General features: G+C 39.6%; 1 protein-coding gene across 1 annotated transcript; it reads right to left on the bottom strand.

Annotated features, from left to right (window-relative positions):
• Positions 1-4,199: 4,199 nt before the first annotated feature.
• LOC141403537 (probable serine hydrolase) lies at positions 4,200-13,931 on the bottom strand. The gene is made up of 3 exons (XM_073986104.1): positions 13,753-13,931; positions 5,517-5,611; positions 4,200-5,447 (listed from the first exon to the last, which is right to left on the bottom strand). The coding sequence occupies exons 1-3, from the start codon at positions 13,787-13,789 to the stop codon at positions 4,491-4,493; spliced, it is 1,089 nt and encodes a 362-aa protein (XP_073842205.1). The 5' UTR covers positions 13,790-13,931; the 3' UTR covers positions 4,200-4,490.
• Positions 13,932-19,642: the final 5,711 nt, after the last annotated feature.

The raw sequence follows: 19,642 nt of genomic DNA, 5'->3' as shown, positions 1-19,642 counted from the left end.
CTTCTATAGACCCTTTCTGATAGAAAGAGTGCTTCTATAGACCCTTTCTGATAGAAAGGGTGCTTCTATAGACCCTTTCTGAAAGAAAGGGTGCTTCTATAGACCCTTTCTGAAAGAAAGGATGCTTCTATAGACCCTTTCTGACAGAAAGGGTGCTTCTATAGACCCTTTCTGATAGAAAGGGTGCTTCTATAGACCCTTTCTGATAGAAAGGGTGCTTCTATAGACCCTTTCTGATAGAAAGGGTGCTTCTATAGACCCTTTCTGATAGAAAGGGTGCTTCTATAGACCCTTTCTGATAGAAAGGGTGCTTCTATAGACCCTTTCTGATAGAAAGGGTGCTTCTATAGACCCTTTCTGATAGAAAGGGTGCTTCTATAGACCCTTTCTGATAGAAAGGGTGCTTCTATAGACCCTTTCTGATAGAAAGGGTGCTTCTATAGACCCTTTCTGATAGAAAGGGTGCTTCTATAGACCCTTTCTGATAGAAAGGGTGCTTCTATAGACCCTTTCTGATAGAAAGGGTGCTTCTATAGACCCTTTCTGATAGAAAGGGTGCTTCTATAGACCCTTTCTGATAGAAAGGGTGCTTCTATAGACCCTTTCTGAAAGAAAGGGTGCTTCTATAGACCCTTTCTGAAAGAAAGGGTGCTTCTATAGACCCTTTCTGAAAGAAAGGGTGCTTCTATAGACCCTTTCTGATAGAAAGGATGCTTCTATGGACCCTTTCTGATAGAAAGGGTGCTTCTATAGACCCTTTCTGATAGAAAGGGAGCTTCTATAGACCCTTTCTGATAGAAAGGGTGCTTCTATAGACCCTTTCTGATAGAAAGGGTGCTTCTATAGACCCTTTCTGATAGAAAGGGTGCTTCTATAGACCCTTTCTGATAGAAAGGGAGCTTCTATAGACCCTTTCTGATAGAAAGGAAGGGTGCTTCTATAGACCCTTTCTGATAGAAAGGAAGGGTGCTTCTATAGACCCTTTCTGATAGAAAGGGTGCTTCTATAGACCCTTTCTGATAGAAAGGGTGCTTCTATAGACCCTTTCTGATAGAAAGGGTGCTTCTATAGACCCTTTCTGATAGAAAGGGTGCTTTTATAGACCCTTTCTGATAGAAAGGGTGCTTCTATAGACCCTTTCTGATAGAAAGGGTGCTTCTATAGACCCTTTCTGATAGAAAGGGTGCTTCTATAGACCCTTTCTGATAGAAAGGGTGCTTCTATAGACCCTTTCTGATAGAAAGGGTGCTTCTATAGACCCTTTCTGATAGAAAGGGTGCTTCTATAGACCCTTTCTGATAGAAAGGGTGCTTCTATAGACCCTTTCTGATAGAAAGGGTGCTTCTATAGACCCTTTCTGATAGAAAGGGTGCTTCTATAGACCCTTTCTGATAGAAAGGGTGCTTCTATAGACCCTTTCTGATAGAAAGGGAGCTTCTATAGACCCTTTCTGATAGAAAGGGTGCTTCTATAGACCCTTTCTGATAGAAAGGGTGCTTCTATAGACCCTTTCTGATAGAAAGGGTGCTTCTATAGACCCTTTCTGATAGAAAGGGTGCTTCTATAGACCCTTTCTGATAGAAAGGGTGCTTCTATAGACCCTTTCTGATAGAAAGGGTGCTTCTATAGACCCTTTCTGATAGAAAGGGTGCTTCTATAGACCCTTTCTGATAGAAAGGGTGCTTCTATAGACCCTTTCTGATAGAAAGGGAGCTTCTATAGACCCTTTCTGATAGAAAGGGTGCTTCTATAGACCCTTTCTGATAGAAAGGCTGCTTCTATAGACCCTTTCTGATAGAAAGGCTGCTTCTATAGACCCTTTCTGATAGAAAGGGTGCTTTTATAGACCCTTTCTGATAGAATGGGTGCTTCTATAGACCCTTTCTGATAGAAAGGGTGCTTCTATAGACCCTTTCTGATAGAAAGGGTGCTTCTATAGACCCTTTCTGATAGAAAGGGTGCTTCTATAGACCCTTTCTGATAGAAAGGGTGCTTCTATAGACCCTTTCTGATAGAAAGGGTGCTTCTATAGACCCTTTCTGATAGAAAGGGTGCTTCTATAGACCCTTTCTGATAGAAAGGGTGCTTCTATAGACCCTTTCTGATAGAAAGGGTGCTTCTATAGACCCTTTCTGATAGAAAGGGTGCTTCTATAGACCCTTTCTGATAGAAAGGGTGCTTCTATAGACCCTTTCTGATAGAAAGGGTGCTTCTATAGACCCTTTCTGATAGAAAGGGTGCTTCTATAGACCCTTTCTGATAGAAAGGGTGCTTCTATAGACCCTTTCTGATAGAAAGGGTGCTTCTATAGACCCTTTCTGATAGAAAGGGTGCTTCTATAGACCCTTTCTGATAGAAAGGGTGCTTCTATAGACCCTTTCTGAAAGAAAGGGTGCTTCTATAGACCCTTTGTGAAAGAAAGGGTGCTTCTATAGACCCTTTCTGAAAGAAAGGGTGCTTCTATAGACCCTTTCTGATAGAAAGGATGCTTCTATGGACCCTTTCTGATAGAAAGGGTGCTTCTATAGACCCTTTCTGATAGAAAGGGTGCTTCTATAGACCCTTTCTGATAGAAAGGGTGCTTCTATAGACCCTTTCTGATAGAAAGGGTGCTTCTATAGACCCTTTCTGATAGAAAGGGTGCTTCTATAGACCCTTTCTGATAGAAAGGGTGCTTCTATAGACCCTTTCTGATAGAAAGGGTGCTTCTATAGACCCTTTCTGATAGAAAGGGAGCTTCTATAGACCCTTTCTGATAGAAAGGAAGGGTGCTTCTATAGACCCTTTCTGATAGAAAGGAAGGGTGCTTCTATAGACCCTTTCTGATAGAAAGGGTGCTTCTATAGACCCTTTCTGATAGAAAGGGTGCTTCTATAGACCCTTTCTGATAGAAAGGGTGCTTCTATAGACCCTTTCTGATAGAAAGGGTGCTTTTATAGACCCTTTCTGATAGAAAGGGTGCTTCTATAGACCCTTTCTGATAGAAAGGGTGCTTCTATAGACCCTTTCTGATAGAAAGGGTGCTTCTATAGACCCTTTCTGATAGAAAGGGTGCTTCTATAGACCCTTTCTGATAGAAAGGGTGCTTCTATAGACCCTTTCTGATAGAAAGGGTGCTTCTATAGACCCTTTCTGATAGAAAGGGTGCTTCTATAGACCCTTTCTGATAGAAAGGGTGCTTCTATAGACCCTTTCTGATAGAAAGGGTGCTTCTATAGACCCTTTCTGATAGAAAGGGTGCTTCTATAGACCCTTTCTGATAGAAAGGGTGCTTCTATAGACCCTTTCTGATAGAAAGGGTGCTTCTATAGACCCTTTCTGATAGAAAGGGTGCTTCTATAGACCCTTTCTGATAGAAAGGGTGCTTCTATAGACCCTTTCTGATAGAAAGGGTGCTTCTATAGACCCTTTCTGATAGAAAGGGTGCTTCTATAGACCCTTTCTGATAGAAAGGGTGCTTCTATAGACCCTTTCTGATAGAAAGGGTGCTTCTATAGACCCTTTCTGATAGAAAGGGTGCTTCTATAGACCCTTTCTGATAGAAAGGGTGCTTCTATAGACCCTTTCTGATAGAAAGGGTGCTTCTATAGACCCTTTCTGATAGAAAGGGTGCTTCTATAGACCCTTTCTGATAGAAAGGGTGCTTCTATAGACCCTTTCTGATAGAAAGGGTGCTTCTATAGACCCTTTCTGATAGAAAGGGTGCTTCTATAGACCCTTTCTGATAGAAAGGGTGCTTCTATAGACCCTTTCTGATAGAAAGGGTGCTTCTATAGACCCTTTCTGATAGAAAGGGTGCTTCTATAGACCCTTTCTGATAGAAAGGGTGCTTCTATAGACCCTTTCTGAAATATAAAGTATTTATACATGTCTGCCAAATTTAAACTGAAAGAGATACCTTCTTATGACACCAGTAGAGAATGCTTGTTTGGATGTTACCGTGGAAGCCATTGTAATCATATGGTTAATGGAGCACACACGCAGGAGTGGTAATCTCCAAATATAACTACATATATTTTTTTTTAATATTGGCTGTTAGGGCGAACATCATTTTTAATGTTAATTTTTATTAATTTTCTCGTTGGAGTTGAGCTGGATGATCGAAGATTTTTTTTGGTAATGAAAAAAGTAATTTTATTTCATTGCATACAAACCTTTTTGTCTGAAAAAATAAATTTATAAATCGATAAATTATACCATTTTCTGGTGTTTCCTAATTTATTTAAAACCATTGATCATCCATCCACTCATCTTGTGCTTGCACATCTATTACAAAATTAAGCTAAAAAATTACAATATAGAAAAAAATTATACACAGTAATACATACAAATGTATTATTTGTATGTATGTCTAAAAAGATCTTAATAAAGTAATTTGTGTTATATTTTCCCTGGAACATGTTAAGTATGTAGTTAGTTAGCTAGGTCTATTCAAATATCACTCGTATCACGACTTCTAAATTTAGCCTCTTTATCAACGGCGATTCATTCTAAAGTTTACTTTCCTTATCGGCTTGTGTTGCCTGCTTGGCGGCCTTTGCCTGTTTTGCTCTGGCAACGGGTCCAAAACGATTAATAAAATCAACTACGGGTTCAATAATTGACTGTGGATTATTCATGTGCAAGTGGTGGGTACCATCACTTTCGAAATATTCGAAATTCGGTTTATCCTTGAGTACATCCATAACCTCGTCGTAATACTTCTTATCCTCAAAATAGGACGAATTACGGGCCTTAATAAAGAGATATGGGCAAGTAATGCGCCGGGCCATTTCCACACATAACTCCTGAGAACCCACTGCATAATTGTAGAATTTCAAACGTCTGTCACGTGTAAAGAAATACTTATCGGGATATTTTTCCGATTTTTGTATATTACGGGCCAACATATGTTTGCACAGATCTTTGTTGACCGAGTGGAATGTGCCAACATAAATGCGTTCGATTAGTTCCTCATAAGTGTAGCTGGGTGGTTCACTTTTATTGCGATTACGTTCGTCTTCACGTAAAAATTCATCCATACGTGTCTCCATGGTGCGGATGACACTGGGAAATGGTCTTTGATGGGGTTTTAAAGCATCGATGCCTATGAACATATCAACTTTTTCGGGGAAGACGGCAGCAAATACAAAACCAATAATCGATGACATGGAATGACCAATTAGTGACAATTTTTCCCATTTGTATTGCTTCATAATTACACGTATCACATAAAGATTGTCAATGGTATTGTAGTAGCAGCCATCCGGCAGCCGGGATGATAAGCCATGTCCGGGTAAATCTACCGAAAGAAAGGCAACATCTGGTGGCAATAGAGGGACCAACAAATCAAATGTACCAGCATTGTCTTGCCAGCCATGTAAACCCAATATGGGTTGAACATCCTGGGGGCCATACCATTTGCCAGCCAAGTGGCCCCAAGGCACTGGAATGGTGACTTCAGCAAACTGGAGGCAGAAAGAAAATTGATGTTATATAGCTATTTCCAAAAGGGTAAATAACACATTTGCACATACCTCTCTTGTCGGTGGCTCTCCTGTCAAATCTCCAGCATGTCTATATCTTGTGTTTTTTGCTGATCCATCACCACTTTTGCTTTCCATGCTGCTTACTATAAAGTAAAGAAGAAAATGTATTAGAAAACAAGAACATTCAGTTATTTTAGCTTTAGAAACTTATCGATATAGTTATTGAGAGATTAGGCAAGCGAAGCGTTCGGTTGGTCTAGCAGCGATAAGAATTTTGGTCTATATCTATGAAATCTCAATAACATGTGTGCCAAATCAAAAGTTCACTTATTTCTGTCATTTTAAAGGCCATAACAACAAAATAAACAAACGAGAACCTCTAGATCAACGAGCCTATCAAACAGGCATGAATACCATTCATACTGATGCAGTTGCACAGGCAGTACAAAGTTACAGTGTTAGACCACCCCCACGCATCGCATTAGAAGAACGTTAGCTTGCCAAGACAAAAACGAGTGGTTATAGCCCAATAAAGATCCGGACGATGCAGCCGCCTTAATTCATATTGGACTCGAATTGATGTCACGATACCCAGTACATGTTGAATGGGACCACACAACACGCTGCATTTGTTTAGCTAACCAGGCAGTACAAAGTAACAGTGTGAATGCCGTACTGCAGCATTAGGCGAACGGTGCACTCACGCTCTTTGGGAGCGTACATTTATTCACGTATACAACATGTGGAGAGAACACTTAGAGAATGACTCTCGGCCTATTGAGCGTGTTATGTCTCCAATACTAATGCATACAACACAATGTGCGTTGGCATGTGTTCCCTGATGCTGCCGTACTGAGAGACCACCCCCATGTATAGCATCAGAAGAACGCCAGCTGCCAAGACAAACACGAGTGGTTTTAGCCCAATTAAGATCCGGACGATGCTGCCGCTTTAATTCAATTCACATGCCCTATATGTTGATTGGGACTACACGACACGCTGCAGTTGTTTTGGCTACCCAGCTAACCCTACCTGCAATCCCACGGCGGCCGGTTCTATGCACCGGATTGACTCGGAGAAATCTTCGACCAGGGGCCGTCACCTCAAAAATTATGTGTCAGCTGTATCCTGATTCTTTATGGACGTATCCAGTCCAAGCTGCAGAATTTTAGAATTTGGATATAATGGAACCAGAATCAGATAGATAAATAAAATTTACGAACGAACATATTTGCGTTGCTACAACCATCGGTTGTTGGCCCTAAAACTGTTTACCCTACAATTTGAGTCGAACTAAAGAATTTCATATCCACCACTGTTCGACTCAAATTGTAGGGTAAACAGTTTTAGGGCCATACAGCAAATTTCTCATTTTATTTAATTTGCTAGATGGCTTTATTGACCTGTTTATCGATACAGAGTCGGCGAAAAAGGGAACTGATGAAGTTGTTTGGTGACAACTGAAACTATAGTATTCCCTACCCTTCGCCCGCAACTAATCAATTTCATATCCACTTTAAAATATTTTGTTCTTATTCAAACAATTGAATTACAACAAAATATGGACTCAAGCTGAAATAAACACAAACATGTAAAATTCTGCAGTCCAACAATAAAAAACGCCAAAAGTTATTTTTCATGATTTTTTTTTTTCAAATAAACTACGATTTTTATTAATTGATTTTGTATTCATCTAAAAGGGCGGGCACATCTTAATATTTTTTATACCCTCAGCATTTATGCTAACGAGGGTATATACACTTTCATACGGGCAAAATGTGCCTCATAGAAATAATGGTTTTAGACCCCAAGTATGTTTGGAAGAAATGTGTTTCAGACAATTTGGAGTCGATTGAGCAATGTCCGTCTGGCTGGAGCTCACGATAACACTCGAACAGATAAAACGATTCGGTTCAAATTATGGCTTTCGTAATATTTTACCCAAACTTAGTTTAAGTTCGAAGATGGGCTATATCGGTCCACTCCTTACGGTACATCCCCCACAAAAGTTTCTAAAATGTTCGAAAAATTTGTGCGCACCATAACTCTTGAAGGGAGTAACCGATTTGGTCAATACTTTGCCCATCGTTAAATGTGTACCAGACTTAGATAAGGTTTCAATATAGACGCAATCGTTTCATTCCTTCGGGTACTTCCCACACAAAATTTCGGATAAGTTCAGTTTAGGGCCATCTCTCGAATCGCTTTGATCTTTGTTTTTGCAACTTGTATTCACTGCCCTCCATACGACGGTACAAGTTTCATCAAGGGCAAGTCCATACTTCTTGTGAAAATAGCTTGAAAGTTGCAAAAAACCCCTATGATACCGTGTGAGGTGGTTGGAGCGCAAGATAACTTTCGAACGGATTTGCCGATTCGGTCCAAATTTGGGCGTTAGTAATATTTTGTGCAAACATAGTTTAAGATTGAAGATAAGCCATATAGGTCAACTCCTTCACGTACCTCCCCCAAAAAAGTTCAAAAATGTTCGTATGGTAACTCTTGAAGGGAGTGGCCGAATTGGCCCATACTTTACAAATCCTAATATATCTAACAGATATATTTCAGTTCAAATATGCACTATATTTGTCCACTCCTTCGGGTACCTCCCACACAAAATTTTGTATAAATTCACTTTAAGACCTGCTCTCGAATCACTTTGATTTTTGTTGAAGCAACTTGCATTCGCTGCATCAATTCCGATGGTAAAAGTTTTTTTCAGAGGCAAATCCACACTTCTTGAGAAAACAGCCCGAAAGTTGTTAAAAGCCCCTATGGCACCATATGTATTGACTGGAGGGCTCAAACCCAATATATTACCGAATACAGCTATATTATGTTTTTCGCAGGCCAGTGTGATAAAAAACCCTATCTATCGATATCCCCGCAAATTTTTGAAACCCCCCTAAATACATAAAAGTATTTCAATCCTCACAGGCTGAGGGTATATCTCAGTCGGCAAAGCCGACTGATAATTTTTTATTTGTTTTACTTGTATAACATAGTTTTGTGGCTTATTTAGAACATAAAAATATAGTCCTTCATCGATAGATTTCTTAAAAGTATACCTAAAGTTTTACGGAAATGGTGAACACAAAAATAAAATAGATCGATCAAGGACTTGTTTTTGATGTCCTTGATAGGCCCACAAAAAAATAAGCAAATAAAAAATTTATTTTTATACCCTCAGCCTTTAGGCTAAAGAGGGTATTTACACTTTGATACGACCAAAAATGTGCCTCATCGAAATAATGGTTTTAGACCCCAAGTATGTTTGTACGATATCCGTTTCAGACAATTTTGAGTAGATCTAGCAATGCCCGTCCGTCTGTCTGGCAGGCTGGTGCGCACAATAACTCTCGAACGGATCAATCGATTCGGTTAAAATTTTGGGTATCGAAATATTTTGTCCAGATTCGATTTAAGTTCGAAGATGGGCCATATAGGTCCACTCCTTCAGGTACCTCCACCACAAATATTCAAAAATTGTCGCAAAACTTGTGCGCACGATAACTCTTATAGGGAATAACCGATTTGGTCCATACTTTGCAAATCGTGTAATTTCTACCAAACTTAGATGAGGTTGCAATATGGACTCAATCGGTCCACTCCTTCGGGTACCTCCCACACAAAATTTCCGAAAAGTTCAGTTTAGGACCTGGTCTCGAATTGCATTGATTTTTGTTTACGCAAGTTGTATTCGCTGTCCTCTATACGACGCTGTAAGTTTCATTAGGGGCAAGTCTATACTTCCTGAGAAAATAGCCTGAAAGTTACAAAAAACCCTATGACACCGTGTGTAGTGGTTGGAGCGCAAGATAACTCTGGAACCGATCTGCCGATTCGGTCCAAAATTTGGCTTTCGTAATATTTTGTCCAAACTTAGTTCAAGTTCAAAGATGGATTAGATTATATCGGTCCAACCCTTCCGGTACCTCCCACACAAAAGGTCGAAAATGTACGGAAATTTTGTGCGTACGATAACTCTTGAAGGGAGTAACCGATTTGGTCCATACTTTGCACATTATGAAATTTTTACCAGACTTAGATGAGGTTCCAATACGGACTCAATCGGTAAACTCCTTCGAGTACCTCCCACACAAAATTTCGGAAAAGTTCAGTTCAGGACCTGCTCTCGAATCGCCTTGGTTTTTGTTGTAGCATCTTGTATTCACTGTCCCCTATACGAAGGTACAAGTTTCTTCAGGAGCAAGTCCATACTTCCTGAAAAAATTAGCCTGAAAGTTGAAAAACAAACTCTATGACACCATGTTTATAAGTGGAAGCGCAAGATAATTCTCGAATGCATATGCCGATTCCGGTCAAAATTTGGCCTTCTTAATATTGTTTCCAAACTTACTTTAAGTTCGTAGATAAGCCATATCGGTCCACTCCTTCAGGTACCAACCCCACAAAAGTTCAAAAATACTCGGAAAAATTGTTCGCACGATAACTCTTGATGGGAGTGACCGATTTGGTCCATACTTTACACATTTTCACCCCCTAAATACATAAGTTTTTTGTGAAAAAAGTGTTTTAATTTGAACAGGCTGTGAGTGTATATCTCTGTCGGCAAAGCCGACTGATACTTTTTTACTTGTTTTTACTTCAGTTTTCTGAAATTTACATGTGGGTGGCCACCCCTTAAGTAAATTGCGCATCTCTTTGGGTCCGTAAACATGACATTTTTAAACGTGACCCAGGTTCGAGAGTCCTTTAATCGTTACATTTAGTTTTAAATGATCTACACACTTTTTCCGCTTAAGCTTAACGACCAACCAGTTGACTTCCAATGTTAGTTCTATGACACTGTGGCCAATCGGGTTTGTTTGGTGAAGCTCGTCAATCCCATTTGTCAAAAATTGTTTAACGCGAGTATTCATCCATTTGGTAATAAGCGAGCGACCGATGCACCAGAAGATTCGCCCTTCTAGTCGGATATCAGCAGATTGGGGTTCTTCGAAGATGTGATGTGTAAACCAAAGCAATGCTTCTACGTAGGTTTCATGGTGCTACAACAACAACAACCCTTAAATTCATAAAAATCCTATGAAATTAAATGGCAAGCATTTAAATAAAAAAGTAAAAAAGTGTCAGTCGGTTTTGCCGACAGATATACATATACCCTCAGCCAATGTGAAGTGAAACTTTCACCTACGGACAGATCGAATGTATTTAAAGTCTCTTCAGAATTTGATGGCCCTTTTTGGACATTTGAACTTGCCGACAAAATGTGGATTAGGAATTAACTGCACTAAGACACAAATGTTGAACCTTTGTGGGGGAGGTACCCTTAGGGAGGACCGATATTGGCCATTTTAGAAGTTAAACTAAATTTTGACAAAATATTAGAAGATCCAAAGTTTGGACCAAATTGGTTGCCCTATTCAAGTGATATCGTCCTAGCATTTTAGTGAAATTTTTTTAAATATTGGGGAGAAGTACCGGAAGTTTTGGACCGGTATTGCCGCATGAAACTAAGTTTGGATATAATATGACGAAGACCAAATGTTGGACCAAATCGGTTAAACAGTTCGAGAGTTATGGAGACATAAGGATTTTTACACCTTTCGGGCTGTTTCCCTAAGAAATATGGACTTGCCCTGAAAAAACTTTTACCGTCGTAATGGAGGTAGCGAGTGCAAATCGCTTCAATAAAAATACAAGTTGTTGCAACAAAAATCAAAGCGATTCGAGAGCAGGTCCTAATCTGAACTTATCCGAAATTTTGTGTGGGAGGTACCCGAAGGGTGGACCGATTGAGTCCATTTTGGAACCTCATCTAAGTTTAGTAGAAATTTCACGATGTGCAAAGTATGGGTCAAATCGGTTACATCATTCAAGAGTTATCGTGCGCACAAATTTTCCGAACATTTTCGAACTTTTGTGGGGGAGGTACCGGAAGGACTGGACCGATATAGCCCATCTTCGAACTTAAACTAAGTCTGGGAAAAATATTACGAAAGCTAAAATTTGAACCGAATCGGTTTATCCGTTCGAGAGTTATCGTGCGCTCCAGCCAGCAGGACAGACAGACGGACGGACATGGCTTGATCGACTCTAAATTGTCTGAAACACATTTCGTCCAAACATACTTGGGGTCTAAAACCATTATTTCGATGAGGCACCTTTTGTCCGCATGAAAGTGTATATACCCTCGTTAGCATAAATGCTGAGGGTATAAAAAGTTTCAAATAAAAGTTTAAACTGTCAACATTTTGGGACTTTTATTTATGGACGCGGACTTCATTTTGCTTAAAAGTTTAATATTTTTATACCCTCAGCCTTTAGGCTAAGGAGGGTATATACACTTTGATACGATGAAAATGTGCCTCATCGAAATAATGGTTTTAGACCCCAAGTATGTTTGGACGAAATGTGTTTCAGACAATTTAGAGTCGATCAAGCCATGTCCGTCCGTCTGTCTGTCCTGCTGGCTGGAGCGCACGATAACTCTCGAACGGATAAACCGATTCGGTTCAAATTTTAGCTTTCGTAATATTTTTCCCAGACTTAGTTTAAGTTCGAAGATGGGCTATATCGGTCCAGTCCTTCCGGTACCTCCCCCACAAAAGTTCGAAAATGTTCGGAAAATTTGTGAGCACGATAACTCTTTAAGGGGGTCACCGATTTGGTTCATACTTTGCTCATCGTGAAATATGTACCAGACTTAGATGTGGTCCCAATATGGACTCAATCGGTCCACTCCATCTGGTACCTCCCACACAAAATTTTGGATAAGTTCAGTTTAGGACCTGCTCTCGAATCGCTTTGATTTTTGTTTTGGCTACTTGTATTCACAGCCCCCTACACGACGGTAAAAGTATCATCAGGGGCAAGTGCATACTTCCTGAGAAAATAGCCTGAAAGTTGCAAAAAACCCTTATGACACCGTGTGAGGTGGTTGGAGCGCAAGATAACTCTCGAACGGATCTGCCGATTCGGTCCAAAATTTGGCCTTAGTAATATTTTGTCCAAACATAGTTTAGGTTCGAAGATAAGCCATATCGGTCCACGCCTTCAGGTACCTCCCCCACAAAATGTCAAAAATGTTCGAAAAATTTGTTCGTACGGTAACTTTTGAAGGGAATGGCCGAATTGATCCATACTTTACACATCCTAATATATCTACCAGATATAGATCAGGTTCAAATACGGACTATATTTGTCCACTTCATCCAGTACCTCCCAAGCAAAATTTGGGATAAGTTCACTTTAAGACCTGCTATCGCATCACTTTGATTTTTGTTGAAGCAACTTGCATTCGCTGCCTCAATTGCGATGGTAAAAGTTTTATCAGGGGCAAGTCCATACTTCTTGAGCAAACAGCCCGAAGGGTGTAAAAACCCCCGATGGTACTATATGTAGTGGCTGGAGATCCATTCTTTTTAGTATCTCCTCCGCAAAACATTTGATCTTTAATCCTAATCAACATTTTTGTCGGTTCAAACGCCCACAATTTTTAAAACCCCCTAAATACATGCGTTTTTTTGGGAAAAAATTGTTTCAATAGACACAGGCTGAGGGTATATCTCTGTCGGCAAAGCCGACTGATACTTTTTTACTTGTCTCTTAATTACTTGAATATTTAATTTTTTTACTCCAACATCCAAACCGGGCTTAGCATATTCAAAATTCATTTCATCCAATTGGCAGTCGAATAAGCTTTCATATGATACCCATATGAGAAATCTGTTATATTTCCGTTTTTACCCGGTATAATTTCAGATCGATCCGAAGCCAAAGTTTATTACAACTGATGTTTTATTTCATTTGTGTTTTACTACTATCCCTCCCATTTATTCATTCGAATAATTATCCATACATACATATATGTATGAATCATGTACAGCATTTCTGTTGAGCTAACTCTTAATTAATTTTCCCAGAAACACAAGATTTAGTTCAAACACTTTATACCCAACTGTAATAACACAAGTTAATTGAAACCAACAATCTGCGGTTAATGCAGTACATACACTTTTCGTTAAATATCAAAGTTTATTTTCGCTCCACCAATTGTAAAAAATGCATAACACAACAGCTCATGTTCCAGGAATTCAACAATAAAAAACATTGGTACACGTCCAAACAACCAACGATCAATGTTCACCGACTACCCCGACTACCCATAACATGATTTGGACTTTGACATTCGCCCCCTTCTTGACTGTTACAAACATTCTTGGATAATTTGTTGCAAATAACTTTGTAGCGTCTTGATGACATGATGATGAAGTCACACACTCTATTTTCTTTTTTGCACTCACTTGTTCATACTTACATGTTATTTTACTATCTGGAATTTTTAAGGATGCCATTATTGTTCTATCCTAATTCGATTTCTAACTAATTTATTCTTCCGATATCTACCCGTGTAAGTGTGCAATATGGTTTTAATAACTATTATTTTCTAGATTGAGTTTTTGTTGTCAAGTCGTTGTTTATTTACTGATAAAGAGCTGTCAACTTTTAAAACATATGTTCAGCAATATTGCCACATCGTCTGTGGCTGGATTGGAATTGCCAACCATTTTAGAAAAATGAAATAATCCGTTATTTGTTAATACTTTTAAACAAATTTATACCCAAGACAGACGGCAGAGTTAATTTGCATTAAAAAATCCTTAATTTGAATTAACTTTTTAGCCTGACAGACGATAGTTTCTGCATTTATGAAACAGCTGTTTGTGTTGTTTGTACCCAGCAGACCATTTCATAAAGTTTTACAAAATTTCGCCAAAATATGCGAAACAAATATACTTTCTACCATTGACTTTTTCACCACGATAATGCAAAAATAAATGTAATTTATTCGCGATATTTTTGAGTCTTTTTAATATTAAAAAATGTCGCAAAACTCTAAAGGAACATTTGGCTGATGTGGGTGAAGAGATGTGAAGAAGATTATTTCATTGGGGATACGTCTGCCATAGACGAATATATAAATACATATGTTCTCATAAACATCCATCCCGAAGGGAGAAGGGAACATTCACTCATGCCAATGAATACACGCCGATTTATATTGGCTCAATAATATGGGACCAACCTACTTTTTTATCGACGAACCTGATCGGCGTATCTTCAAACACCACTTCTTAGAGAAGTTATACATTGTGGAAATACTTAGGAAGTGCCCCCAAATTACGCTGAGTGGCATTTTGGTTCCTGGATTTAACCTGAATTGGGTCACATGAAATGTATGGGGGTAGCAGTCAGGTGTGGAACTTCCGAGATAGATTTGCTGAACGTATACATCCCGTCGAGAAATAGTTGAATCTCAGATTATGAGCCTGACATTATTCCGCTTTTGGAAGGTCATAATCGTCTGGTCCTGGGGAACTTTAATGAGCATCATGAGATGTGGAATTCGGCCCTCGGAAACGACCAGAGGGGTACATCGCTGGTTGAGCAGATTGATAGATCTACGTTTTGCTCGGTCAATGATGACGCCAATACCAGAATTAGAGGAGAGTGTCAGAGTTCGCCAGACATAACCATCGTGTCAACTGGTCTGATAAATTACGTCACCTGGCAACCCGTCATTTCCCTTGGGTCAGACCATCTCCCCATAATTGTTTCCATTGGCAGACCACCTGATTTCATCACCTCTGAACGCCGCACATTCGTCAATCATAAAAAAGCTGATTGGCTGCCACTGGAAGTTAAGTGGTGAAGTGGTTAAATCATCTGAACAGTTAAAACATTGGAGCCGGTATGAGTAAATTGTGGGCAACGGTTAAGTTACTCTTGAACCCTGGATGGGTGGAAGATAAGACCTCAGTCACGTTTGTCGACGTTAAGTTAACTGACCCGAAGAGGTGCGCAAGTTATTTCAATCGACAGTCTGTCGAGCACCCCGGATGTTACAGATCTGATATGTACCTGCCGAGGATGAACCACCACAGTTTACAATGGATGATGTTGCAAATGCCATCAGGAATGCTAAACCATCCAAATCGTTAGGCCTTGATAATGCGGAAGCAGCTGGATGATCCGGTAGTGGAGTATATCACTAAAGTTTTCAATTTGTCGCTAGCCATCCTCTTTTTTTCCCGAAGTCTGGAAAATGGACAGGGTGGTCCCGCTATGGAAGACAGGCAAAGATGCCAGTAAAAGTGTATCGTACAGGCCGATTTCGCTTTTGACGACCGTAGCAAATACCTTTGAGGCCTTAGTCCTCCCCAGCATCAGGAATAGCTAGCAAGTTGCCGTTCATTAGCATGGATTCTGTAAGAAGCACAGCACGACAACAGCGCTGCACGCCATCTCTACATATATTTGTCAAGGACACAACCAGAGACCGCTGTGCGAAGGCCAGTCGAACGTGGAATTCAGGAAAAAGAAGTCCAAACCCCGTAGAGTGAAACAGAGAGTACCCCATGGTGCGGCTCCAGTTTGATCCCCAAGATTATGTGATACGAATTGGAAAAGGATTTAAACCTGTCAGAATGCCGCCCTGCGAACAGCAACAGGGTGCCTCCTCAAGTCTTCCGTGGACCATCTACATGAGGAGGCAAAGATTCTTCCAGTACAGTAAGACAATGAGATGCTTTCGTTGCAGTATTTGCTTGGGGTGTTACCGTGAGAGCCATCCCAAACGCCATCTGCTGGCTAGGCCCCACACATTCAGGCATATCAGGAAGAATATTCATGCTCTAGAGAGGGAGGTCCAACAATATAGGAGAGAACCCCTAGATCAGCAGGCTTATCAAGCAGTTTTAAATAGTATTCACACTGATGCAGTTGCTAAAGCCATAAGCAAATATAGTGTAAATGAAGTCCTTGGAGTACATCCCCAAACCAGAGTAGTTTTGGCTCAACTACGCTCGGGATATTGCAGTTGCCTAAATTCTTATTGGGCGGAAATCGACCGCGCCGTGCAAGACATCTGCCCAGTATGCGACATGGCAGTGCCTCCCTGTGCTCTTTATTCACTCTCACAACCTATACATTGATGTATGCACTTAACTAGAAGAGTTACCACTGATCTATCCAATAAAAAGGTAAATTTTGCCCAAAATTTTGTTCTGCATCAACATATCAAAAAAAAAAAAAAAAAAAAAAAACAAAAAAAGATTAGAGATAATTATCTAAAAAATAGGAAATGCATTCGGAGTCGGAGTCGAGCTTTTTTTACGACTCCGACTCCAGCAAAATTTGCTAGACTCCGACTCCAAAGCCCTGGGCGGAAGGGTGGTTTGCTCTGTTTAATAAGTCCTCGATTGATATGTGTGGAGATGGCGTTTAGTTGTGATACTCTGCTACTTTCCTGATTAGGTTACTAATCCTACATCTCAACACATATTATTTTGTTGACTCCACGGAAATTCTTTGACCACATGAGATAAACGATGGAACAAAATGAATCTTGGTGTCTGTCCATCATCGACCTACGTCACCAAATGAATTACTTTGTTATAAATGTGTCTTTGTTGTTTGGTGTTTTTATATTATATTTCTATCGAATTCGTAGATTTGTTGTGTTTTTCCTGAAAACAACAGAAATACAGAAACCACACCACACATTAATTAATAAAATTTTCTAAATATGTGTTTGATACAAATATCGTAAATAAAGATGTAAATATTTACTTTAAATCAATTTTTCACCTGACTATGCCACAAAAAAGGTCATTAACTGGGGATTCTTTTTCAGATAAGTCCAACAAAATATATTTGCTGTATTCGAAACCGTTTTTATTTTCTAATTTTTTTAAACAATTTGTGTTGTATTTATTAATGAACAGTATACCCTACACGGCTTAGGTATTCATATGTATGTATATTGGAAATCAATATAGAAAAAAAATAAAAAGATTTAGAGAAGCACTTGAATATTTCGATAAAAATCTGCAATAAATAGCTTATGTTATTTAAATTACATAATGTTCCTGGAAAATTGGATGAAGAATAAAGAAATCTAGAAACGCATTGGGACATTCCAACAAAATCTTCCACATTGTATGTATGTATGTATGTAGGTAATGTTAAAGTGTATTTGATAAGTGATATAGCACAGCGGTGCAATGTTATGCACACTAGACACGGTGCTCTTGAACCAACTTTAAATGAAAGGAACATACATACACCTGGGAATTTTTTCTGGATTCTGAAACTACAATGTTAAAAGAAGAGAAATATCAAAAAACAAAAAAAAAAAAAAATCGCCACAGCTCTTTTTAAATTAATCGGATTAAAGTCCACATTTTTAGGGTTTTTTTTTAGGTTTTCACGATTTTGTTTGGAAACCACAAGTCCTAGCGAAATGAGATTAAAGAAAATGTTGTAGCAGTGAAAATTGTGTCTTTAAAGATATTTTTGTAGATTTTACCATTCTTGATATATAGAAGTTGAAATTGGGACAATGCATTGACTTTATTATAGCCTCTTGTTCATAGATGAGAAAAATCCAAAAACAAAAACAAAAAAAAAATCGCTGGAGGGATTTTTAAAAAAATTGTGGTCAATTTTTAAATTTTTAGGGTTTTTTTAGGTTTGCAGGATTTTGCTTCGAAACCCCCAACTTCTATCGAAATGGGATTGGAGAAAATGTAGTAGTGAAAATTCGCTACAAGATTGCCCTTTATTATATTTTCGTAGGTTTTACCGTTTTTGAGATATAGATTAAGTTTTTTTTTTAATAAAATTTAAAACTATTTTTTGCGTGAGGTTTTTCACCGAATCACCTTATAAATAAGATTTTATGTAATCTAATGTAGAAACTCATCACGTTTTGATACAGGGATTAAGGTTGTAAAAACATAATAACCCTAATGCACACCCGCCTTACACGCTGAACGTCGTGGGTTCGATTCCCCAGCCAGGCAACATCAAACATTTTCCAACGGTGACAAAATTCACCTCAGTAATGTTGGCGGTTCTGAGTATTTCAGCCATGTATAAATTCTCTGTCTTAGGACATGCCGTTCGGCGATAAACTGTAGGTCCCATATCATTGAGCTAATATGATTCGGGGGGGCACCCACTGATAGAGAAGTCTCCCTTGCCCCTTCTGAGATGTTTGTGGAACAATTATTATTATTAGGGGTCCAAGCTCAGAGCTACTAGGTGGGTCAGTCGGCGGCGGATAACTGAACGGCCTTGCATATATGTATGTAGGTTAGCTGCGAATTAAAAAAGCAGTCCCAGACCATTAAGCGGTGAAAGACGAGGATATGTTACAAAAAGACATCAACGTCCGATAAAGCTTCTCACGAATGGAAGCCGCCATCTACCTAAGCCTTCACCCACAGAGGGCGCTCTAATGATAGAGCAATCAGGAGAGTGATGCCTCCATGGTTCCCCCAATCAACAAACCCCACGATGATGACACCGCAACGAACATGGACAACGATCCGGATACATTACGACTTTATTGCCTCGGTCTGACAGACGCTGTTACCTCAGTAGGTGGCAGTGATATCTCACCGAATTGGCTTCCAGGTTAATATCGTGCCTCTCTTCTGGCTTGGACTTAGAGAACGCTCTTTATTGCGTCGTCATTTAATTGACCTTTCAGGTTCAGATGATGTAATCGTGATTAATACCGACCTGGCTCTGAACACAAGCGCTCATAAGGCATTGTGTCAACCATCGCGAGGACCTCACTGCTTGCAAAGGTACCCTCGGTGCCTTGCAAGGTAACTGCATTACGTGTAAGGACAACGGCTCTAAGTTGGGACCCAAATAAACTGATGCCAACTATAGCATCTCCTACAACCTCAGAAGAAGAAAACGCTTTTCACAAAAGCTTAAAAATCCAGCGCACTCCGGTTAACTTGCCAGCAGTAGCCATAGTAGCAGTAGAGAGTCCACAGAACGTTGACCAAACTCCACAGCACAAATCAGCTGGAACAAACCCATTTAGACATAGCCGGAAGACCAGAAGATCTCCACAACACACTACAAGTGTACCATCAAACACAAACAAGAAAGCCCAAAAGCGATCTAAACCCACAGAAGGAAAAACACCTGATTCAGAAGAGACTCCACGAAGCACCCAGGAGAAGGTGACGGAGAATATGCTCACCAAGACAAGAATTCATCATCAAAATGAGGAACTCTGAAGAAGAAACAGTTGAGAGATGCCGAAGTGCTTTGAAAAAAATCAGACAAGCAACAACCAGGCAGAGAAATATCAGCATGGACGTTCAGAATGGCGTGTCCGA

The sequence above is a fragment of the Musca autumnalis genome, unplaced genomic scaffold (genome assembly GCF_047663935.1).
Source record: "Musca autumnalis isolate F117 unplaced genomic scaffold, ASM4766393v1 scaffold_4, whole genome shotgun sequence".
NCBI classification, from domain to species: Eukaryota; Metazoa; Arthropoda; class Insecta; order Diptera; family Muscidae; genus Musca; species Musca autumnalis.
The sequence above is the reverse complement of the archived record's forward strand: the minus strand, read 5'-3'. Positions and strand labels throughout refer to the sequence as shown.

What these genes read in the sequence shown, in the direction of transcription:
- LOC141403537 (XM_073986104.1), bottom strand. Translation starts at nt 13,789, where the DNA reads ATGGCATCCTTAAAAATTCCAGATAGTAAAATAACAT. An exon ending in TCCAGATAGTAAAATAACAT is followed by an intron (nt 5,612 to 13,752) that starts GTAAGTATGAAC and finishes TTTACTTTATAG; the next exon opens with TAAGCAGCATGGAAAGCAAA. An exon ending in GAGAGCCACCGACAAGAGAG is followed by an intron (nt 5,448 to 5,516) that starts GTATGTGCAAAT and finishes TTCTGCCTCCAG; the next exon opens with TTTGCTGAAGTCACCATTCC.